We start from the raw sequence: 24892 nt of genomic DNA, 5'->3' as shown, positions 1-24892 counted from the left end.
TATCTCACCAAAAATCAAATAGCTATTATGTTTTCATTTCCATTTCAGCGTATTTGCTTAATGAAGAATAGACAGATCAGGCAAGCAGAGGGAGGCTGTGTGTGGTGATAACTGTGCAGGGCTTCCAGCAATCCCAGAGAAGTGATGCTCCACTCCCTGCTCCATGCTCCCAGTAGCTCATTTAACTCATGCAGCCAGCTGGCAGAGCATCCCCTGGGAATAGGCAGGTGTATTGGGAGCAGGATGCTGCAGTGGGGCTGGCTGGGTGCTGGGATGCATCCAGGGACTGTGGTGACATGGTGCCAGGATGCTGCTGGCCACCCATCATCCCCATAAGCACTCGGTGACGTTGCAGCACCCAAACCCCTGGTTTTACATCATTGCATTTATATGGGGCATCCCCATCTCCCTCCTGGCTGGGGCTCGGTGTGTCAGGGCAGGATATGGGTGGTCTGGGCACCCTTGGGTGGGTGCCACACATGGTCCTGGCCCCATCCATCCCTCCCTGGCCAAGCTGGAGGTGCCAAGCCATGGAGCAGGTGAGAGTTGGGTTAACTTTATCAGAAGCCCAAGAGCCTCGAAGGCATGAAAGAAGAAATTAGCCTAACAATGTTTCATTTGCAGCAAGAGAAATGATTTGTTAGCTGGAGATTGTTTCTGAATATTATCAGAGCCTTTTTAATTGTGCTGGAATTGAAATTAGCAGAATTAGAATAATTTGCCTTCCCTTCTCTGGCAGCCTCTTTATTCATGCTCATTATTGTCTGCTTTGTATAGATTATGGGCTCGTTGTTCTCCTGCTGTAAATATACATGCCTGGAGTCACAGAGAGCAGCTGAGGTCTGCAGTGGGTTTGTCACCATGCTGTTCCCCCTACCTGCACCAGGGTGGTGCCAGACAGGCACTGGGCAGCACCCGGCATAGCTTCCTGTGGCACAAGCCATGCACACCACTTGCTTTTCCTTTCTTTCTTGATATCAGCATGGATGGGGGTGCTGCGTTGCTGTGGAAACGGCAGCATGGGCTGGCAGGGCTGTTCGGGGGGAGCTGCTGGGGTGTCCCCCAACGTGCACCCCATTTACACCCTCCATTTGCATTTTCTGTTTGCACCCTCCATGCGCTTTTTGTACCAGCCGCAGCATCCCCCTGTGTGCAGGGCTGTGGGCATGGTGGGGGGCTGTGTCATGGGTTCCCTGTCAGATATGGGGTGCTGGGGACCATGGGGATGGTCTCTGGGGTCCCTCACCCTGTTCAGGTGCTGGGAGTTTGGGTGGGAAGTGCAGGTGAGCAGTGCAGCAGGCTGGGCATGCCGCAGCCATGTGCCCGTGGTATGTGGGGACTCCGCTCACTTCCCAGGCAGGTGTAGGGCTCATTCCCCATGATGTGGGAATCACCGTTCCTGGAAGTGTTCAAAAATGGTATAGACAAGGCCCTTAGTGACATGGCTTAGTGGTGGACTTGGCAGTGCTGGGGTAATGGTTGGACATGATGATCTTAAAGGTCTTTTCCAACCTGGTTGATTCTATGATTCTATGTCTGGGGGGGAACCAGGTATCGCTCAGGGGACACCCCCATCAAGGCAGTGGTTCTATAAACCTTCCTCTGCAAGGGGACAGGGACCCTAGGGAGATGCTGGACCACAGGGCTGGCTGGGGATGGGGGTTTCCTTCCCATGCCATGCAGGGCATCTTCTCCCAGCCTCATGCCAGGTCAGGGAAAGGGCCCTTTTCTAGCCCCTGAGGCACCATCATCCTGCATTTTCCAAGTGGGAAAACCTACTGTTTTTTTTTCCACATTCAGTTCTTCTACTAACCACCCCTCTGTTTTGTCAGGTTCCCTGGCAGTGATGGAGGAAGGTGAGGATGGCCTGGCGGGGGAGAAGAGCCCCTTGGACCATGAGGACTCTGCCAAGCATGATGCCTCCAGCAGCGAAAGTGAGTCTCACCATGATGGCAGGGGGCTGCCCGTGGTGTCCCCATGCCATGGGGATGGGCTCTGCCACCAGAGCAACCAGCTGCATCATCTCTGCAGGGTGTTAAATAGCAACCAAAGCATCCCACCCACCCATTGAGGGTTGGCTGTTGGTTAAGCAAAACCCCCAGTCTCCCTGGGGTGCTCTGTTCCTCCAGCCAGCAGCAGGACCCGCTGAAGGCAGGGTGATGGTGAGCAACTAGCCAGGAGCAAGGATGCTCCCTGGCACAGAGGGGCTCTCCATGGCCAGCACAGGCAGGAGCAATCTTGGCTTGGTCAGGGGCAGCGGTGTGCTGGGAGGGGGGGGCACAAGCCAGGATGCTGGAAACCAGAGGTGGGTTGCTTACCACGATGGCTGCTAAATGAGCACCATCACCCTGTATCCATTTCAGTGCCTTTCACCCACCCTGGTGCTGAGCTGCCAGTGGTAGTGGAGGGATGTGGGGGTGCAAAGTTCTGGGAAACCTAGTTGAAGATGTCCCTGCTCATTGCAGAGGGGTTGGAGTAGATTACCTTTGAAGGTCCCTTCCAACTTAAACTGTTCTATGATTCTATAAAAAGTGACTCTTTTCCCCCCAGGAATGCAAAGTGACCCCTTGGGGTTCAAAGTCATGTGTCTTAGGGTACAAACTGACTCCCCCAGGGTGCAAAGCAGCCCCTGAGGCTGCAGGTGGGGGCATGGATGCAGATGGGGGCACGTGGCCGTTGCTGCCTGCTTCCTGCCCGTGCCACCTGCCTGCCGCTGCACTATGCCGTGCCCCACCCCAGAGGTGGCTGCATTACAGGGCCAGGCTGAAACAGTCCCTAGATATCCTTTAAGTTCCTTCCTGTGGAGGTGGGGGCAAATCCTAATCAGTTAATGTTTGCAGTGCCCTTCGAGATAACTGCGGCAGGGAGCCAGACAGGTCCCCAGCAGGCAACAGTGGCTCCCAGCAAGCACCTGCTGCCTTCATCTACCAGGGAGCAAAGCGTCTGCCCCCAAAACCATGGGAGCCAACCTGTGATGCGCCAGGGATCCAGGCCAACACCCCGATAGCCAGGGCAGGGAGGGCTCGCCAGAAAACTTTACTCTACAGCAGGGAGAAGCGAGCAACTCTTATTTGATGGGGGAGCCAGGCTGGAGGCAAGGGAGCTGGGAGCCCAGGTGCGGAGCTGCACCTGGCACTAGGCTGCCTTGATAAAAAGGTGATAGCAGAGATGACACTGAGCAGCAATAATGGCTACTAAAACTTTCAGCGCGATGGATAAAAATCGATATGCCAGGCACTTTGATTTATAACCAAAAATAATAGGACTTTTATACCCAGTGATTGATTTATTTGATGTTAATCATTCCGCTTATCACCTGTATTAATAATCTTTAATGCTGGTGACGTCACCCCTGGGTGTTCGCTCTGGCGCCGATCAATTGAGCTCCGTGCTGGTTATCCACCTAGGATGCCAAGGCAAACGCGTACTTTGAGTGCTAATCTTCCACACTATTATATGCAGATAGGCTCTATCAGCTGCATCTCCAGCAGCAGTTAATGGAGAAAATAGTTGTTATCAAGTTGCTATGAATATGCCACAAATAGAGCTGTGATGGGAGTGGGGCTGAACCCAGTGACATGGGGCCCAAAGTGGAATGGGAGGGATGTGGGGGGGTTTTGGGGGTGAGAGGTGGGTGCCCACCCATTGAGGATGTGCGGTGGGCTTGGCTGTCCTTATGGGTCCATCCCATGGGGCACAGAGGACCCCACAGCTAGGCAATGGGGTATTTGGACACAGGGATTTTGAGGGGGGACCCCCCTCCCTGTGTGCATCCTGGCCCTGGGGTGTCACTGGTCTGGTGGTCCTGGCCTGGATGTTGCCTCTGAAATTCCCTGCATGTGACCTTCTGCCTTCCCTCTCCTGATGCATATTCCAGAGATGCCCCAGAAAGTCCAAAGGAGCTGGAGAACCTGGATCCTGGAGAAAACCCACAGGAGCCAGATGCCCGGAATGGGCCAGGTGAGTCCTTGGTATGCAGTTGGTCATCCTGCTCTATCCCAGCTTCCTGGCTGGGCCACAAGCTGGAGCAGTCAAAGCAGTCTCCAGGCATTCACCTCCTCTTGCAAAAACCAGTATGAGGACTGGGAGCTGGGCAAGCTGTAAATACAGCACTTCTGCTGGGAGAGGAGGTACAAGATGGTGGTTGTGGTCCCTCACATCCCCAAGGCACTGTTTGGGACAGTAAAAACCAAGCCAGGAGCTGCAGGGATGCTGGCACCATGGCTGGCATCACGCTCCCCAGTGCAGGGAGGGTTTGGACCCTGTCCTGCATCACCTCGTGCCCATGAGGGCACTTCACAAACATCCTGGCAACCACAAGAGCGACGCTCGAGTGGTTTGTTGATGGTTATCAAAACCCCAAGGAATGAATACAGGCATCTATCTCCCTCTCGGCATCTCCACGCCGGGGCCGCTGGCAGGCCAGCGAGGCCATGTGTGCCATGTGGGTACCCTGCACCCTATTGCCCTGCTATCTCCAAACTGACCCACCGATGGGGTTACACTTGGGGCTCCACCATGCAGATTGGGTTTGTGGGTGCCAGTCCACTGGGGATGGCACCCACCAGGCAGACAGGGATGGGACAGGAGGGAGATGAGACCCCCAAGGGTGGATGTGCCATGTTTTGGGCCCCATTGGTGCTGCCAGCCCCCACTCCTCCCAGGGGGGATGCTGGTGGATCTGGTTTTGGAGCAGCCCCATGGAGCAGCATGTGATGGAAAGGGGTGACCCTGATGCAGGACAGCGATCACCTTTCAGTGATGGATGCAATGGGGCAGGGGGGTGTCATGGTTTAAGCCCAGCCGGTAACTGAGAACCACGCAGCCGCTCGCTCACTCCCCCCCTTCTTTGTCCCCCTGCTCCCAGTGTGTCCCCAAGGCCACCAGCCTCCTGCATGGGCTCAATGATGGAGAGGCACTGGGAAATGCCAGTTGCCAGCGCACATGCAGCTGCCGAAATCCCCACGGCCCAGCGGGGAGCCATGGCCCCGCTCCCCCTTCCCACTGTGAGAAATGGTCTTTAGATAAAAACTTTTCTTGTAAAAGCTCAGGGTAGACACAACAGAGAAGCAGCTATTTATTAATGTTTTTGCAAAAACGTGTGTCCTAGAAAGTAGGCACATGCAGCAAAAGCAGAACTATGATTTATATTTCCTATCCCGTCCGCAGGTTCCCTCCCTTGTTTCCCCATTGGTTGGGTACTCCAAGGTTTACAGCCTATCTGACACATATAATGTACATGCCAACTGTCCCCTTACTCGATTTCGTACATCCCTTCCTCTTATTTATCTCCTTTTATGGTTCAATTTCATAACTCTCTGGCAGACGTGGTACCCCAACTTACTGTTTAACCAGCCTGTACCAGCTTAGTTTCATAGGTTGTACAAAGATAGTATTCTTTTTAACCATAGAGTGTATCCAGAGATGATATTGTTCTTAACCACAGAGTGTGTCTTTCTAAGTTATGGTATCTCAAACCTTTTGTTTCCTTAGTAACTTAGCCCCAGCCCCAATATTGCAAAGCCTTAATATTGCAAAGCCCCATCCCCAATATGCGAAAATAACACTATTTCTCTCACAATTCCCCTTCTCTTATTTATACTGTTGTTGCTTTTTGCACTTTTTTTAAGGAATTGTCCCATATGTCACTTCCAGTCTGGATAACATAATTTCACATTTTTTTTCTGAAGATAAGTTGTCCGAATCATCTTCACTTTTCCTTTCTTTTATCTAAAGCATTTTATCAGAGTAGGGTGGTGGTCCCATGAGCATTTGTTTTGATAAAGTTGTTTCAATAAGATGTTGTACAGGGCCTTCTATACATGGAATTATGCAGCATCCTATAGCTATTAATACTCCTGCTACTACAATTAGAGAAGTAAAAATTGATACCACCATTCCTCTCCATTTTCCAAACCAGGATTCTAACCATCCTGTTAATGAACTATCTATTCTCAACTTTTCAGCCAATTCTTCTGCCAAGGTAGTGAGGCCTTGTAAGGCTCTGGTTATGGTTCCATCTGGTGCTGTATTATTTGGAATAAATGTGCAAGGCCTATTCCCTAGCATTATGCATACTCCTCCTTTTTCAGCTAATATCATATCTAAAACTATTCTATTTTCCCATGCCATCCTGCTGGTAGCATCTAATTGTTCTGCAGTTCCTTTTATTGCATCCCTGGTATAATTTATAAACCTCTGCTGATTATAATAAATATAATTTATCCAATCTACATTTTTATTGATTGTAATCTACCAAAACACAAAAAAAAAAAAAAAAAAAAAAAGAAAAAAGATTCAAACCCTATTGCTATTTGATTCCTAGTTTTGTGTTAGTCAGGAACTCCTCGAGGGACTCCAATTAAATCAATATAGATTCTTTCATCAAAGTCTGTTCCTAAAATATTTCTCTTTATGCTCTGAGGAGTTTGTTTCCCTCTCAAATGCCAGGGTAAATGGAATTGCCAATTGAACAGTTGCACAGGTGCCCTTCCAGTTCAGAGAAAGTGTAGACCTTAGTATTTTCCCCTACAGTACCACCATAATTCTGCTCTGGGAGTTTTTATAGCTGAGTAGTTTCCTGCATCGTCCTCAGTCACATTTAGTAGATCTGCACGTCTCTCATTCTCCTAGATACGTGGTAGCATTCACACCCTGTCGTGAGAGACAAACTGTATTGTTACCAGATGCTGCGGAGAAAGTAGGAGGCACCCTGATGTCCTTGTCCCCTAGAGCAGGGAATAAAAGTGAGAGGGACTTATTGGTTTCATTTCCCCAGGCAGTCCTCTCCTGGTATAGTGCAATTATGCACATCATTCCTTGTCAGTCTTGAGTCCATCCTAATGGAAAAGGGACTACCTGTGCTGTAGGTCGTCCTGAAGCACATGCATAGCAATCGCTTCTATTTAAACTTTTCACTGTATATTTGACCCATTCTACCCAGGCATTTGTATCTCCATATCCTGTTTCTATTTCAAACGTCTACTTCAAATCTTTAATTTCAATTACCTTTGCTACTTTAGGATTATTTGCTGGAGTCCACACCCCCACTGATGGAGGAATGGTAGTGTCCACAGGCTGGCCACATTCATTCCTCTTTGGCTCCCAAACCACCATTCTAAATCTAGCAATTGGATCCCATCCAATTGCAAAAACAACCCTGTTTCTCTCACACCCACCCCATCTGAGGGGAAGCTCTCGCTGGCCCCACTGATATCCCAGCCCTTCCTGTGTGCTGGGCAGGAAGGAGCTGCGAAGCCTTCCCCAGCTCCTCCTTATCTGCTTCCCAGCCCTTTGCCCCCAGCACTGCCGGGCTCCCCGCTCTACTGCTGGCATCCCGGTGGGGATGGGGCTTCCATGGGTTCCCCTGTACCCAGCACCACACAGCCCCATATCCCAGCAGCTCCATCAACCACAGGTTCCCCAAAAGGGACCACGAAGCCTTGACTCTGACACTGCCTCCCCTTCCCCCTCTTCCCTCACCAGAGCAGGTTATTTGCATTCTTTATGTAAAAGAGATTTTATTATCGCCTTCTCCCAGCCCATCTCTATTCTGGTAATTGGAGTGGTATTAATTTCTTTATGGCTGGGAGTTGATGGCGATCTGGTGATGCTGCAGCAATAGGGTGTTCCTGTCCTACCAACTACTCTGGTAGCCCATCTATCAGGCGCTCTACAGGCTCTGCACTTATCAGGGATGGAGCTGGTGAAAAGGGAAACTCCGAGCAGTCTGATTTTTTTTTTTTTTTATCTGGCAGGATCCACCAGATGTCAGCAATGGCAGCTGCAAAGATGCAGAGCATTGGGGGAGGGACAAGCGAGCTGCTCCAGGCACCTTTGTTCGTGCCCTGCGGGGTCTCCCCTTCCCCTGGCTCTTTTTGGGCAGCTACTGGCTCACCCCCCCTATGGCTTTGCTCTCTGGGTCTCCAAAACTGCTGTCTGCTGGGTGCACCACTGTGCTGGAGGCTTGGCAGCATGGGGATGTGGTGTTCCGAGACCTCGTCATGGGGCTCCTTGGCCCCGTGGGCTGGCGAGGGAGGAGGAGTATTTTGTTTTATCTTTGCAATGACCTTGTTCACTGGAGCTCACCTGGGTGATATGCAAATCCCCGGGAGCTGGAGGCTGTAATCCTCAACTTGGGAACCTTTACAGATGTGCCACCCCTTCGGCTGGGGTGCCGAGACACCCCAGCTCGGTTCTGCTTCCTGACAGGGTCCCAGGATGGAGCATGGCCATGCTTCATGCCCAGCCACTTCATCTTCTGACAGGCTGGAGAGGGGATGTCCATCCTCCTGAAATTCACCCAGACCCTTTGCCACAGCCCCACCAGTGGCTCTCTGCTATGCCCATATTTCCCACTCCTTTTTGTTTGCTCTGGAGTGGGGCTGGTAGCAGAGACTTTTGGGAGCACCCATAGCCTCTGGCTCCCCTCCTGGGGCTGTCCCCTCCCACCCCAGTGCTGCCCAGCCAACCTCACCAAGTCCAGCCAATTTTCCCAGAGAGCTAAGGTGAAAAGTTCCAACAAATTCCATGAATGTGGTGTTATGATGGGGTTGGAGGAGAGCAGAGCCCTGCTGAGGGACAGGTTGCTGAACCACATTATGAGACACTGGAGAATCCCCACTGGGAGCAGCCTGGAGGCTGCAGGCCCTTAGAAGCTCGGATGGCTCTTGCCTTTCTGCAAGGTGGGATGAAGCTTTTTGCTTTTGTCCCTGTGGGGACAGCAACAGGCCTCTGAGAGGGAAGGGATGGAGCAGACAGGGCCAAACCCAGGGCTGTTCTTTGCCTTGTGCCCCCCGGCCATGTCCCACCACCCTCCCTGAAAGAGCAGTGGTCGCTCCCAGGGTCCCTCACTCCTTTTCCTACATCAGCTTCACCATTCGGGTCTCCACCAAGATTTCCACCTTGTTGAGTCCCCAACCCTCCCCACTGCCATCTCATCTGTTTGTGGCTTTATTTAATTGCAAAGAGTTGTGTTTGAGTTAGATTGCTGGGGAATGGGGAGAAGTTGGGGTTTGGGGGTTCTCCCAGCGCCCTGAAACCCACCCCCTGCATGGCTTGTGTCTGGCAAAGCCATGTGCCAGCACCGAAGGCAGAAGGATGTTTGGCAGCAGGATGGAGGTTGTCCCAGCAGTGGCACCTGTCCTGAATTGGGGACATTGAAGGGGACCCCTGTCCCTGCTGGGGTCTGTATCCCTGCCCTCAGTTCAGCCTCTGTCTGGGGACACTGCAGGGTGGAAGGATGCCCAGGACAGTTTGAGGACACTGCTGGGGTGCAGGGATGCTCAGACCAGTTTGGGGACAATGCTGGGGTGCAGGGATGCTCAAGCTGGTTTGGGGACACTGCTAGTGTGGGGGGACACCCGAACCAGCCTTTCCCACAACATGGCAGGGACACCCCTGCATCGGGCAGCACTGGGAGGTTGTTGAGAGGTACAGGCAGTGTTGCCTCACCTCTGTCCCAATCCTTTCCCTTGGGAAGGAGAAAAATGTCTCGTATGCTTGGGGTGAGAGCCCTGAGGGTGATGCTGCCAGGCTCACTGTGACTGAGAGCTGTCAATCACCGCTGCCTTGCCACTCTGCACTGGACTGGAGATGTGGACCAGTGGGTTTTTGGTGCAAAGCCAAGCTCCCACCCCACTCCTGTCCAGTGCTGCAGGAGTGACCCCCTCCATGGTCTCCTCCTCTTTTCCGGAGGGGATATCTACCCTCTGCATCAGCTCTGGGGGCTCCTTCACTCCCCTTCCTCCCCCCTCCCAGCTTCCTGCCCCCCCAGCATACCCCTACCCACTGCTTGGTTCCAGCCTGGGCAGAGTTGGGGGGTCCCAGCAGCCCCACGAGTGGGGACAGAGCAGGGACAGGGGGTCCCTGGCACAGGGGTCCAGCCACCCCTGCCGGCCCCTGGGGGAGACAGGAATTTTTCCTCCTTCCCAGCCTCCCTGAGCACTTTCTGATGTTACTCCTGCTGTTTATTCCTGTCCCCATACCCATGGGCACAGCTCCCATTTATTTCCCAGTATGGGGACCCTCTGGGGATGGGGATCCCCTCGAGGCCACATTCCAGCAGGGCTTGGCAACACCTCAAACTCAAATGTCCTGGGGATGTTATTGGGACGCATCCTGCTGGGGCAGAGCACCCTGGCTTATGTTGGACATAAGGGAAGGGCGATCCTGGGGTGACACATGGCACAGCCGGTGCCAGTACCTGCCAGCTGTGCAGCACAGCTGATGAGCAGGGTGCCTGGCCCTTTTTGGGATACAGCACCTCCTGGGTGTCATGCACCCACCCTGGGTGCTGGGAGGTGCCACTCTGCTCTCCAGGGTAGGTCACAGCTCCTCCATTAACCAGGGGCAGGGTTCAGCCTGATAAAATTTGCTTTTGTACTCTGTCAAAAAGAAAATCAATAAATGGCAAGTGATGTGCAGAAGTGATAAATCTCCCCTCAGCTCCTGCCATGCCAGGGCAGTGGGGTGTCCCCCTGCACCCCAAAGCTGGGGGACAGAGCCAGCAGTGGCCCAGCTCTCCCACAACTACCCCCCTGTGGCAGGTCAGCCAGAGCAACCCCAGGCCGAGGCTAAGCAGGAGCAGCCCAGCAAGGCTCGAATTGAAACCCTCCTTGTTCCTTTGTCATCCCTAAGGCTGCCCTGATTACTCGAGCACCCGGGACGGCAAAGCCAGGATAATCTCCTTAGCCCCTTTGGAGAGATTTCCCTTTGTGAGTGGAGGTGAAGAGTGGAGATGCTGCGTGTTCACAGCTTAAGACTCTTCCCAATCGGCTCCCTCCATCTTATCGGAGTAGTGCCATCACATCATTTCATTAGTTGAGTTGTCAGGATTTATTCCTTCTGACGCATACTCACTGCTTCTAAAAACAGCAGCTGGGGCATGCGGCAGGGCCAGGGCTGCCACGGGAGTCAGGACTTCCCTAGCTCTGCTTTCCCTGAGCGGGAGAGCCTCGGGAGGTTGGGTACTGATGGATGGATGGATGGATGGATGGATCCATCCTCCCTCCCCCTTGGGGGTTCCCATGCCATGGGGACACCCTGCACATGCTGGGATGGGATCAGAGACCACCAGTTCATCCCTGCTCCCTCAGGGCTCGTGCAAGGGCTGTACCCGGTGTTGTGCCCCCCCCCAGGGCTGGCAGCTCTCAGGGCCAGGCACAAAGCACTGTATTAATAGGAACAGCACACAGTGTGGCTGATGCTGGGATGTGGTCTCGTGACATCCTGATAGCAGTATTTATCTAGATAGTATCCAGGCAGCTGCAAACACTGTGGGGACCTCCAAGCCTGGATCCCCGCCAAGGGGCAGAGCCAGTTCATTCGGATTTGATTAAAGTCACACAAGTGCAGTTGGGGCAAGAGGGTGCAGGAACCACTTGGAATGGGATGGGTGGGTTTGCCCAGGGCCGGCTGGGCCCCCTCTGCCCTTCCCTACTGCTCACTCCCGCAGGGAAAGTAAACGTGGGTGCCTGGATGCAGCCGCACATCTGGAGCATCCAGGAGCAAAGGTGGGTGGCCACAGGAGCTGTCCTGGTTCAGCACTACTCCCGGTGCTATTTATTTTCCCGGCCATGCTGTGGGTCACCTTGCAGATGGGCTCTTGTAGAAGTTTATCACACCCTGGTCCTGTGTTCATCCTGTCTTGCATGGCGAAGCCTCACTGGCACCATGCAACCCCACAGGCTTCCTCACTTCCTGGGTGCCCACCCAGGACCCACAGGTCCCAGAGGACTTGGGTGCCAGCCATGCCTTCCTGGCCATTGATCTCCCCATGCATGGCTGTGGTGTGATAACAGGATTAATCTTTGCTCTCCAGTACAGCTCAGCCTTTTTCTTTGAAATCTCTCGATGGGGAGATAAGCTGACATGGGAAGTGTTAGGCGAATGCTCTTATCTTGGAGACATGGTCTCCTGACCCAAATGCTGCTGATGACCAGTGAGATGGGGGAAAGGAAGGGCAAAAGGGGGGGCACGGAGGGGGGAAATTGGCAGTTGGGCTCCGTTCCCCAAAAGCAGACAGGCTATATGGGGTGGCAAAGCCAGAGGGGAGCCACCACCACTGGGGATTTGGAATTTGGGGATTTGCTTCCCACCTCCAGGGAGGGGTGATGGGGGATGCTGAAACTGTGATAGAGGGGCTAGAGGGAGCCTGGAAAAATGGCAGCACATCGGGAGTCGGCCAGGAGCCAGGTGTTGGAAACATGGAGCAACAGGCACTGTGCAAGGGTCTGACTGCCCTGCTTGGCCCTGAGGCCCCGCTGACGACCACATCCTGCCTGGTGGCTCTGCTCCCTGCCTGCCCCCCCTGGTCCTTCACAGCAGGGACCAGCTGGGTGAGAGGCTGCTGCTGCCCCTCCTCAGCATTGATTTGTGCCAGGGAATAAATCCCATCGGCTCCTCTAAGGCCCCAGCCCTCCTCCTCCTCCCTATCCTGAGATGGAACCAGTGGGGGCATGGGCACAGGGGTGCTGGGCAGGAGGATGCCAGGGATGCAGGGCAGGCAGAGCCAGTGCTGTGCTCACTCCCAAAACCACTTTGATGGGGATGAAATCCTGGTTAAACAGAGCCGGGATCCCTGCAGCTGGGGCATCTTTCTGAGCATGCCAGCTCCAAGCCAGCGCCAAGGGCTCCCAGGTTGAAGGCACTGAGGGCAGGAGGTGCCACGGGAAGGGGAAGGCAGGCAGCCCTGCCTGCACCCCAGCAGGGCAGAGTTGCTGTGGGCAGAGTGCATCTCATTCACCAGCACATGTTGGAGGCTGCAGCATGGGGATGGAGGGTGGCACATGCCTAAACACAGGGACCAGCCTGGTCCTCAGGGACCTTCAACACCTTCGCAGACCTTTTCTCCAGCCCACCTCCCGGTGGACAGTGGGTTTTGCCAAGGGGTGCTGGTTGCTCCCCTGGGACACAATTGGAGACACATTCCTGATGGCACAGGGCTTCCTCGGCGGATGGAGCTGACCTATGGGTGATGGTAGGACACAGGTGATCACAGGCACTGCCAACCCATGCTCACCACCCAGTTGCTCACCTTAACTTACCCCAGTGCTGAGAGGATCCAGATGTCAGCCTGGCTAATAAACACATCAGATTTCAATCTCTTCAGCCATGGGATTGCTTTATCCTCCCTGTGCTCCCAACTCTGAAATAAATTTTGCTTTCATACGAGCTCAGCCTCCTCCCTGCCCATGGGACCTGGGCACTGGCTGTATCTGCTGCGGTGCTCTTGAAGGATGGGGCTCCAGGCATGTGGCTTTAGGGGGGCTCTTTTCCCTGGCATGGTGGCGGGGGGAACCCCACTTGTGCCCCGGAGCACTTTGGGGTGCTAGGAGCCTTCCCAGCTGCAGATGGGTGCCCTGGGCACCCTGCCTAGCTAGTGGCCTGGTGTTTGGCTTGCTGTCCTCAGGGAGCATCTTGGGTTTTGGGGTGCAGCATCCAGCTCCTTCTGCTGTGCAATGAAGGGCAGCCAGTATACATCCATCTGCATATTGGTTACCTGACATCTTATCTGCACTCCAAAAGACAAAGGCACAGTTAAAACATTTTAGAGCAGCCTTCATAGCATATTAACATGTTATCTAACCCATTAAAGCAGAGGCTTATCAGATAATCAAAGACATTAAGCCCTGAAGCTGCTTCAACTTTGGGTGCAGGGATGGGAAATGCTCCTTCCGCTCCACCACTGTGCCATGCCTGGACTCCCTGTGCTGTGCCCGGACCTGCTGGTGAGTGGCTGGATCCCGCCCACCATGGACACCGGGGCACCCACCAGCAGCTCTTGGTTCCAAATGGGTGACCACATCCCCAGGGACCTGGAGCTGCCGTGGGCTGGGGGTCTGGCCGGGGGGCATCACAGTGATGCTGTGCCTGTCTCCCCACAGATGAGCTGGATTTGGTCATGCAGAATGGGGAGAGGTGGGTGCAAACCCGCAGAAGCCTCCCCGAAGGCTTCTCCTGGGGACCCTTCCAGTGCAGCATCCACAGTGAGCCGGCATCGCTGGGGCGTGGCGAGATGGTAAGGAGCATGGCTGCAGAACGGTGGTGAGGAAAGTCCTGAGGAAACAAGTATTTTAGGGAGATGAGTTGGTTTAGAAGGGATTTTCCTGACCCTCTGGGAATCTCCTGGTTTGGATGTCCAGGAGGTTTCCATGCCATATGTTGTCCATCACCCCGAGATCAGAGCAGGCAGGGGGACAGGATACTGTCCATCTCCTCCCGTCCCCTCCTGCACATGGCTGCAGGCAAGCAGGCTGTGTGGTGGTGGCACATGTGTCCTCACAGAGGAGAGGGTGTTTGGGTTTCCCACCCCAAATTTGCTCCTGAGGGACTCTAGTTGTGCCTGGAAAGTGCCTGCAGCCCAGGAGAGGATGCAGCGTGGGGCACCGGGAGACTGGTGGCTGTTGGTGGCAGGAGCACGGCAGGTACCAGGGAGGGACGGGGTGTGCCTGGGTGTGTTGTAGGCACTGGATCCTCACTGGATTCCAGTCACATTCTTCCCCCTGCATCCCCCCACGCCACATGCGGGCAGCTCCAGCCCAGGATCTTTGAGGCCAGAGAATCTCACCCAGGCTCCATCCCCACCTCCTCCTCCTCTCTCCCTCTTTTTTTTTTTTTTTTTAGCTCAGGCCTGTTTATCTTTGCCGAATTAAATCCTTGATTAACCCTTATCTGCCCAGTTTGGCTCCCTATCTCCCAGTTGTCGCCGTATGTCCAGACACCCAGTACAGGATGATTGATTTCTTAAAGATATGCACGGCTTTTTTCTGATACTTCATTTATTGTCTAAATATTTTTGCTCCCATTTCAGCAGCTCCCTTATCGAGCCTGGCTGACGATTCCCAGCCCTGCTCTCCTCTGCCACTCGCCTCCCTCCCTATCTCTGCTCAGGGAAGTGAGGAAGGAATCGCATCCCCATCCCTGATATGGGCTGTCGCCCTCGGGTCCCTTTGTTGCTGGCAGCAGGGGAGGGTGTGCAGGGGATCTCCCCCAAATCCTGCCCAGCTCTGCTCTTTGTCTCCATGTGGGAGATTAGATCATCCCAGTGGGAACTGGGAACACTGAGTGGCTTTAATGCCTCTGTGGCATGGAGCATCATGTGTGCCCATTGGTGCACTGATGGAGGAGGAGGAGAGAAGGCAGAGGAGGAGGAAGAAGCCTTCCTGCCCCCCAGCTGGTCCCACGGGGCTCCCCCTAAAACAGCCTTGCTCCAGCAGGTGTGCAAGCCAGCCTGGGAATGCCAAGGGACCCTGGAGCTCCATGTGCTGGCTCACCCTGTGGCTGTCCCCCCATTCTATCCCTGCTCTGCTGCCCCCCAGCCACCCAGCCCTGGGGTGATGCCCACAGTGGGGGACAGCAAGGGCATGGGGCTGTTCTGATAATGCCATCCTGTCAGATGTGGAGCAGATAGGGTTTCTGATGGTTATCGGGCTGGTGCAGAGCAGAGACACTGACCTGTTTGTTCCAGGGAGAACAAGGAAGGGCTTGACGCAGGGGCTGGGGCCACCAAAGGGAGCTGGGGTGGGCACCCTGGGGTGCTGGGAGCACCCTGGGGTGCTGCAGGGCTCCTGGGCACTGCAGGGGCCTCCCTCCATTGGAGGGTACCCACAGGTTCCCCCCATCATGGAGCAAATCTTCAAAAGCTCCGCAGGGATCCTCTTCTCCCTCCTAGCTGTGGTGCAGGACACTGAGGGGCCACCGCAGTCCCCGAGGGAGCTCAGCCCATGTGCCACCACCAGCACCCATCCCCACATCCCATGCAGAGAGGTCCCTAAGCCCTCAGCCCCATTGTCCACCTGCCACTTTCCACAAGGGTAGGTATGTTCCTGCAGCAGCGGCAGCAATGTGTGGGCGCTGCATGTTCACATGCATGTGCGAGCACCTGCACACATGTGTGTGCATGGGGTTTATCATGCTGCTGGCACTCGGCTCCTGGCAGTGATAAGGCCACAACTGGCTGCCACTGTCAGGCTGAGTTGGAGGGTTTAGAAATATTAGGACGAATAACTAGATTTCATATTGTTACTGCGGCAGCCATCAGAGGATCAGGCAGATTAATTTCTCCCCCCACTTTCTGCTCATTAATATTCATTAGAGATGTGGGAGGCAGAGCTGGGTGCGGGCTGAGGGGGAGCACAGTGACCCCCCAACCCCATCCCGTTTTGGGGAGCAATGCTCACCCCACTCTCCCTGCCCTCAACAGAGCCCACCCATGACACTGGTGATGGGGGACAAGAGCTGCTGGCTGTCCTGCCTGCCCCTCATGCTTGGAGAGCCTGACGCCAATGCTATCATCTACAGAAAGGGTTGGTACCAGTGCCACATCTCCCCATGCCCCAGGGGGTCCATGGTGGGCCAGGCTTGGCCACCTTGGTGCTTGGGTGATGGAAGGGGTCCTTGTCCCCCTCCATCTGCTCCTCCACTTCCTTCGTGACACACCACTGACCATCCCTGGGGCTTGTTCCCTGTCCCAGCCCTCCCTGGCTGTCTGGCTGTCAGGGGATATGAGGAGGGTTCCAGTGGCTTGTGCAAATACCATTGCAAGCAATAGTGCAAGCATTACCACATGCAGCTGGGGCATGACCCTTTGGAGAGAGTCCAGAGAAGGGCACAAAAATGATCAGAGGGATGGAGCACCTCTCCTATGAGGAAAGGCTGGGAGAGTTGGGGTTGTTCAGCCTAGAGAAGAGAAGACTCTGTGGAGACCTTATTGTGGCCTTTCAGTTCTTAAAAGGGGCCTATAAGATGGGGAAAGACTTTTTAGCAGGGCCTGTTGTGATAGGATGAGGGGTGATGGTTTTAAACTAACAGAGGGGAGATTCAGGCTGGATGTAAGGAAGAAATTCTTTACAATGAGGGTGGTAAAATACAGGCACGGGTTGCCCAGAGAGGTGGTAGATGCACCATCCCTGGAGACATTTAAGGCCAGGCTGGATGTGGTTCTGGGCAACCTGATCTAGTGGAAGGTGTCCCTGCCTATGGCAGGGGGTTGGACTAGATGACCTTTGAAGGTCCCTTCCAACCCAAACCATTCTATGATTCTATGACTCGGTGCAAGCATCGCATTGGTGCAAGACTCAATGTGAGCATTACTGCATGCATTGGTGCAAGAGTCGGTGCGGGCATTACTGCAGGCATGGGTGCAGGCATGGGTGCAAGCTCCAGTGGGAGCAGCGCTCGGGCACGGGCAGACACTGCCATCTCCACGCAGACCAGGAGGAAGCACCGGGCTTTGCTAAGGATAGGGACAGAGGGGACAGGGGAGTCCAAGTCCATGCAGGCAGCAGCACAGCAGCAGGATGGGGAGGGCCATGCTAACCACCCCCTTGTCCCCCCGTTTCCGTGTCCCCCAAGATGAAGCCCTGTGGTGCCGGATGACGCGTGCCCTGCGGGAGGATGAGGTCCTGTGTGCCTTTGTGGTGGCAGAGCCGCCAGCCATCCCCAACCACCATGCGGTGAAAGCGGAGCCTGGCAACTCACTGTACCCGGCTGTGCTGCACTCAGACATCCAGCTGCTGCCACAGCAGGCAGGCATGGCTGCCATCCTGGCCATGGCCACGGTCAACAGTGAGTTCTCAGGGATGGAGAATATGGGGAGGAGGGACGTGGTGCAGCCCATGGGGCCAGGACTGTGCCAGAGGTCCCCAGCTTGTCATGAAAGTGATGTATGTCCCCTCCTTGTCACTTCCCCTCCACAGAGGATGTCTTCCCATGCAAGGACTGCAGGATCTGGTACCGGAGCAAGCGCAACCTGCAAGCCCACCTGATGTACTACTGTGCCAGCTGGCAGAGCACCGGCTCATCTGCCCTGGAGGAGAAACCCAAGGAGACCTACCCCAATGAGCATGTCTGCCCCTTCCCCCAGTGCAAGAAAAGCTGGCCCAGTGCCAGCTCCCTGGAGATCCACATGCAGAGCCACAGCAGTACGGCATGGCATGGCACAGCACGCTGCTGCAGCCTGGGGATACCAAACCACACACAAGGACCCCAGGAGCTGGCTGGGTGGAGGAGCAGGGAGGCTGTGGGGCTGCAGCACGGTGACCAGTTATAGAATCATAGAATCAACTGGGTTGGAAAAGACCTTTAAGATCACCAAGTCCAACTGTTATCCCAGAACTGCCAAGGCCACCACTAAACCATGTCACTAAGGGCCTCATCTACATGGGTCAGTTTATGCAGCACCAGGCCTGCTGGTGGCAGATGGGGTATACCTATCCCAAAGGGGGAAAAGGATTCTAGCCCAGGAGCTAGCAGGGCTTATAGAGAGGGCTTTAAACTAGGTTCAAAGGGGGAAGGAGGCAACACCAGGCTCGCTAGACATGAGCTACGGGATAGCATGCCACTGTTGGAGTCTAGATCCACAAGGAAACTTAAATGCATCTATGCCAATGCCCGTGGCATGGGCAACAAACAGGAGGAGCTGGAAGCCATTGTGCAGTAGGGAAATCATGACATAATTGTCATCACAGAAACATGGTGGAATGATTCGTATGATTGGAGTGCTGCAATGGATGGCTACAGGCTCTTCAGAAGGGATAGGCATGGAAAAAGAGGTGGTGGAGTTGCATTGTATGTCAGGGAGCGCATCATCAGCTGCCTTGAACTCAATGTTGTGAGTGAGAAGGCTGAATGTTTGTGGGTGAAGATCAGGGGGAAGGCCAACCAAGCTGATATCCTGGTAGGATTCTGTTATAGACCACCTAGCCATGATGAAGCTACAGATGAAGTGTTCTTCAAACAACTGGGAGAAGTTTCAGAATCGCTTACCCTTGTTCTCGTGGGGGACTTCAAACTACCAGATGTCTGCTGGAAGTACAACACAGCAGAGAAGAAACAATCCAGGAAGTTCTTGGAGGGTGTGGAAGATAACTTCCTAACCCAGCTGGTTAGTGAGCCAACTAGGGGAGATGCCTGGCTAGATTTGCTGTTCACAAACAGAGAAGGACTGGTGGGTTATGTGATGGTTGGAGGCCATCTTGGGCAAAGCGATCACGAAATGATTGAATTTTCAATCCTTAGAGAAGTCGGGAAGGTCAGCAAAACCTCCACCTTAGACTTCTGGAGGGCTGACTTTGGCCTGTTCAGGAAGCTGGATGGCAGAATTCCTTGGGAAACATTACAGAAGGACAAAGGGGTCCAGGAAGGCTGGACACTCTTCAAGAATGAAATCCTTAAGGCGCAGTAGCAGGCAGTCCCTATGTGCGGAAAATCAAACCGATGGGGAAGAAACCAGCCTGTCTGAACAGGGAGATATTGCTGGAACTCAGGAAAAAAAAAGAGAATTTATCACCTGTGGAAGAAGGGACAGTTACCCCATGAAAAGTACAAGGATGTTGTTAGGTTATGTAGGGAGAAAGTTAGAAAGGCAAGAGCACAGATGGAACTAAATCTGGCCACTGCCATAAAAGATAATAAAAAGTACTTTTTCAAATATGTTAGCAATAAAAGGAGGGCCAAGGAGAACCTCCATTCTCTGCTGGATACTAGGGGAAACCTAGTGTCATGGTTTAAGCCCAGCCGGTAATTCAGAACCACACAGCCGCTTGCTCACTCCCCCCTCCTTCTTTTCCCCCCGCTCCCAGAGGGATGGGGAGGAGAATCGAAAGAATGTAAATCCCACAGGTTGAGATAAGAACAGTCCAGTAACTAAGGTATAATACAAAACTACTACCACCACCACCAATAATAATGATGATAAGGGAAATAACAAGGGGAGAGAATATAAAACTAAAAGGGGAAAGGGAAAAAAAAAAAACCCACAAGTGATGCAAAATACAATTGCCCACCACCCACCAACCGATACACAGCCCGACCCAAGCAGCAATCTGGGCCTTCTGGGTAACTCCCCCCAGTTTATATACTGGGCATGACATGCTGTGGTATGGAATACCCCTTTGGCTAGTTTGGGTCAGGTGTCCTGTCTCTGCTTCCTCCCGGCTTCTTGTGCCCCTCCTCACTGGCAGAGCATGAGAGACTGAAAAGTCCTTGATTGGGGTAAACATTACTTAGCAACAACTAAAAACATCGGTGTGTTATCAGCACTGTTCTTAGACTACAGTCGAAAACACAGCACTGCACCAGCTACTAAGAAGGAGAAAAATAACTGTTAGAGCTGAACCCAGGACAGTATCCACCCCTTATTCCATACCATTCATGTCATGCTCAGATCCCATATTTTTCAATATCCCATCACTTTTTTGTCTCATATATATATATACACACAAAGAGAGAGATATCATTCCTTAGTCCATGGAACATCCCTATAAAGTTTGCTGAATTCATTCGGTCCATGATGCCAGGCTCCATCTCTTGTAACAGTCTTTCAGGGCAGGAGAGACGGTGTGTAGCATTGAATTGTTGCCTGCTGACGACACCACTGAACTCATCTGGTTTCATCAAATTTCATTCTTTGTTGGGGTGATGATTTGAGGCCAGATTGGTTACACCCAAGGGTGCTGAAGGAGCTGGCAGAGGAGCTTGCTAAGCCACTCTCTGTCACTGATCAGCAGTCCTGGTCCAGTGGGCAGGTCCCAGAGGATTGGAGGTTGGCCAATGTGATGCTTCTCTACAGAAAGGGCAGGAAGGAAGACCTAACCTCAGTGATGGGGAAGGTCATGGAGCAGATGATCCTAAGTGAGACCATAAAGCACGTGTGGGAAAATGTAGGGATCAGGCCCGGTCAGCACGGGTTCATGAAGGGCGGGTCCTGCTTGACCAACCTGATCTCCTTCTACAACAAGGTGACCTGCCTGGTTGATGAGGGAAAGGCTGTGGATATTGTCTTTTTGGACCTAAGTAAAGCATTTGACACTGTCTTCCACAGCATTCTCCTGGACAAATTGGCTTCTCGTGCCCTGGATAGGTGGATTCTTCACTGGGTTGGAAACTGGATGGATGGCCAAGCCCAAAGAGTGGTGGTAAATGGTATCACATCTAGTTGGCGACTAGTCGCTAGTGGTGTCCCTCAGGGCTCGGTGTTAGGGCCAGTGTTGTTTAATATCTTCATTGATGATCCGGATGAGAGGATTGAGTGCACCCTTGGTAAATTTGTGGATGACGCCAAGTTGGGTGGGAGTGTTGATCAGCTGAAGGATAGGAAGACTCTGCAGAGGGATCTGGACAGGCTGGATTGATGGGCTGTGGCCAATGGTATGAGGTTCAACAAGTCAAAGGGCCAGGTCCTGCATTTGGGCCACAACAACCCCATGCAACACTACAGGCTTGGGGAAGAGCAGCTGGAAAGCTGCTCATGGAAAAGGACCTGGGGGTGCTGATTGATGGCTGGCTGAACATGAGCCAGCTTGTGCCCAGGCAGCCAAGAAGGCCAACAGCATCCTGGCCTGTATCAGAAATAGCATAGACAGCAGGGCCACGGAAGTGATCATCCCCCTGTACTTGTGTAGATGAGGCCCTCAATGATATGCTTTAGTGGTGGTCTTTGCAGTCCTGGGGTAATGATTGGACTTGTTGATCTTTTCCAACCTAGTTGATTCTATGATTCTATGGTTTTTGAACACTTCCAGGGACGGTGACTCCACCACTTCCCTGGGCAGCCTGTTCCAATGCCTGATCACCCTCTTGGTGAAGAAATTGTTCCTAATATCCAGTCTAAACCTCCCCTGGTGCAGCTTGAGCACGTTACCTCTTGTCCTATCACTTGTTACTTGGGAGAAGAGACCAACCCCCACCTCACTACAACCTCCTTTCATGTAGTTGTAGTTAGATGAGGTTCTTCCCCAGTTGGGTTACTGGTTTGGGGCAGCTTACTTGTAGATCTTCCCCCATGTCAGCCTTGTAAAGATGGAGAGGGCATCCTGCTTCCCACAGCCAGTGCCCTCCTGGGTGGCACAGCAGGCCCTGTGGGGTGTCCCCACAGTCTCCATCCCCTTTCCCTCAGCGCTGATGTGTCTGCCTGTCTGTCCATCCTGCAGGAGAGAGGCCATTCGTCTGCCTGATCTGCCTGTCTGCCTTCACCATGAAAGCCAACTGCAAGCGTCACCTGAAAGTGCACACTGACACCCTGAACCGTGAGTAAGCATTGTCCGGCATCCCCCTGGGGACACCCCTGTCCCCTCCAGCACAGCCTGGGGGCAGGGACCCACTCCCCACGGGTCTCTGCCTGCCCTACCAGGTGCCATCCTGCCCGCTCAGCCCAGCACCACGTTCCCTGCAGGCATCTGCCATAGCTGTGGCTTCATCTCCACCACAAAGGACATCCTTTACAGCCACTTGGTCACCAACCACATGATCTGCCAGCTGGGCTCCAAGGGAGAGGTGTACTCATTGGGGCCAAACCCCTCACCGCCAGTGGGTACCACGGGCTGCAGCCATGGGGGGACACATGCCAGCTCCCCACACAGAGCCCAGCATTGCCAACTGAGGGCTGTGGCCACGAGGAGGGAGGCGGGGAACAGGGTGAGCATCCCTGTGCCAGGATGTCAGGTAACTCCGGTGCCTCTCTCCCCTCGGCAGGGCTGAGCCAGACAAACAACGCATCCCTGCAGAAGTGCAGCCTGCCAGCATTCCTGCCCAAGGGGCTGCCAGCACTGCTGCAGCACATGGCGTTGTATGGCCCCCTGCCCGCCCTGCCACTTGGCCCCGACGCCATGCCCCCCCAGCACCACCCGCCTTGCCCCTTGATGCCAGGGCTGGCAAGCTCTTGCCACCAGCCCAGCTGCAGAATGGGGAAGGGCCATCATCATCCTCTTCTTCCTCCTCCAGAGAGGCCATCCACATCAAGGAGGAGCCTGCCAGCAGCCCGATGAGTGAGGCAGAGGTGCCAAAAAGCAGAGGCCCTGGGGAGGGGGGCAGCAACCCCAATGCCTGCTCCCAGACCTCGTCCCCCCGCAGCCTGCCCTTGGTGAAGGTCAAGTTGGAGCTTGCCAGCCCCACACCGGGCTCCAGCCCAGTGCCCAGTGAGCCAGGGACAGGCATGGCCAGCAGCACCATCTTCCTACCCCAATACATGTTTGGCCACGAAGCCGTGGTGGTGCCACAGGCGTCGGAGATCCTGGTGAAGATGTTGGAGCTGGTGCATAGCCGGCTGAAGCAGGGCCACAGCGGCACAGTGCCACCCACCATCTACACTGGCACACTGGTACCCAAGGGTGCCACATGCTTCGAGCGCGAGATCACCTTCAACATCATCAACAGCTACTATGTGCACAAGTGCCTCTACTGCTCCAGCCAGCACCTCGCCGAGGACAGCCCCCCCAGGGCACACAATGGTCCTCCTGCCCCAGGGATGCTGCTGTCTCCACCAGTGGGTGACAGGCAGGGGACACCAGTGGGGGATGGGGACACCAGCCAGGATGCCACACCACCAGCTGCCATGCCAGAGGTGAAGGCAGAAGAGGAGGGTGGTAAAGCAAAGTCCCCCAAGGTGGAGGGGGGATCAGGGAGGTGCAGCGAGGGCAGCCAGAGCCCCAACAGCTCGGCAGAGGAGGAGGACCCCAGCAAGATGGTGTGCAAGGTGTGCAACATCTGCTTCAGCCACCACAAGACCTACATGGTGCACAAGCATTTCTACTGCGCCTCTCACCATGATCCCCCCTTCCACCGCCCCACTGCCCCCAAAGTCCCCTTCCTGCCCCAGCCCCTCCGTACCCGTAAGCGTCGCAAGCTCTGTGAGATCCATGGAGCTGCTCACCACCCCACTGAACCCCTGCCAGCCCCCGACCCACCACTGCTGGCCCCTGACCCAGCGGGGGCTGCCCCATCGCCCCGCTCCAGCCCAGATGCTGATGGTCCCATCAACCTGAGCAAGAAGCCGCAGTGGCAGGGTGAACCAGCATCAGCACTGCTGCTGCCTTTGGCCGACTACCACGAATGCACCGCCTGCCACATCAGCTTCAACAGCCTCAACATCTACCTGGCCCACAAGAAGTACCAGTGTCCAGCCACCCCACTGCAGCCCCACACCTTCAAGCACCTCCAGAAGATGAAGGGGGCTATGCCTGCCCTCATCAAGGGTTGGCACAGCCCCAGCAGCCCCGGCGATGGGAACCCCGAAGGTGTGCAGGTGAGGGCAGCTCCAAGAGGGAGTCCCGGCATCCCCTACCCTGGGGTGGACTTGCTGCAGCATCACCCCAAAGGTCCCCTGCCACCCCCAGGAGCAAAAGGACCCCTCTCTGCTTGTCCCTACTGTCCCCTCAAAGGGGCAATCAAGGGCGACCTCCTCGAGCACTTCCGTAATGCCCATGGGCTCTTCATGGCCAAGCTGGTGATGGCCGGGCAGGGGCTCCCTGATGCCCCAGTTCCCGGTGCTGGCAGGACACCCGAGCCCCCGCTGCCCATGGCGTCACCCCCACCTCTTCCTGGCCCGTCTCCACTGGGACAGCTTCAATGGCAAGGAGGGTTGGGATGGCAGCAGCAGCCCCCAGCCCCCTGCCTCATCCTGGCCCCCTGCTTTGCCTGGAGCCCCTGAGGGATTGCGGGAAGCCACCCGCAAGCCCCCCACACCCCCCACCTACACAGACGGGGGGTGCAAAGCCCCCCAGCCAAGGTTGTGCCGAGCCCTGTGCCGAACGGCAACCACAGGTACTGTCGCCTCTGCAACATGAAGTTCAGCAGTCTCTCCACCTTCATCGCCCACAAGTATTACTGCTCCTCGCACGCTGCCAAGCACATCAAGTAAAGCCCCTCCATTGCCCCCCACAACCGCTCGGGGGGGCTGCAGGGGATGGGAGACCGGGAACCGATGCCCAGCACCCCACCCTTGGCAGGGGTTGGGGTGATCAGGACCCCAGGAAGATCCACTGGGGCAGCTTTGGCATCCAGAGGTCCCTCCAGTATCCCCAAACATCACCCCAGGTTGGGGGTACCGTGCATACTGGGCCGAGGACCCTGTGGAAGGAGCATGGTGCTGGCAGGGGTCCAGTCCCCCCCAGAA

At 54.6% G+C, this 24892-nt stretch overlaps 1 protein-coding gene across 1 annotated transcript; it reads left to right on the top strand.

Moving 5' to 3' along the window:
* The first annotated feature begins 1306 nt into the window (after positions 1 to 1306).
* Positions 1307 to 24637, top strand: LOC115619254 (zinc finger protein ZFPM1-like). Its single transcript, XM_030511302.1, is given in 13 exon segments — positions 1307 to 1328; positions 1833 to 1934; positions 3880 to 3960; positions 13887 to 14020; positions 16205 to 16307; positions 17356 to 17568; positions 17700 to 17924; positions 21933 to 22028; positions 22175 to 22277; positions 22436 to 22613; positions 22616 to 24324; positions 24326 to 24477; positions 24480 to 24637. Coding segments are annotated over 13 exon segments (3276 nt in total).
* Positions 24638 to 24892: the final 255 nt, after the last annotated feature.

The sequence above is a fragment of the Strigops habroptila genome, chromosome W (genome assembly GCF_004027225.2).
Source record: "Strigops habroptila isolate Jane chromosome W, bStrHab1.2.pri, whole genome shotgun sequence".
Lineage (NCBI taxonomy): Eukaryota > Metazoa > Chordata > Aves > Psittaciformes > Psittacidae > Strigops > Strigops habroptila.
The sequence above is the reverse complement of the archived record's forward strand: the minus strand, read 5'-3'. Positions and strand labels throughout refer to the sequence as shown.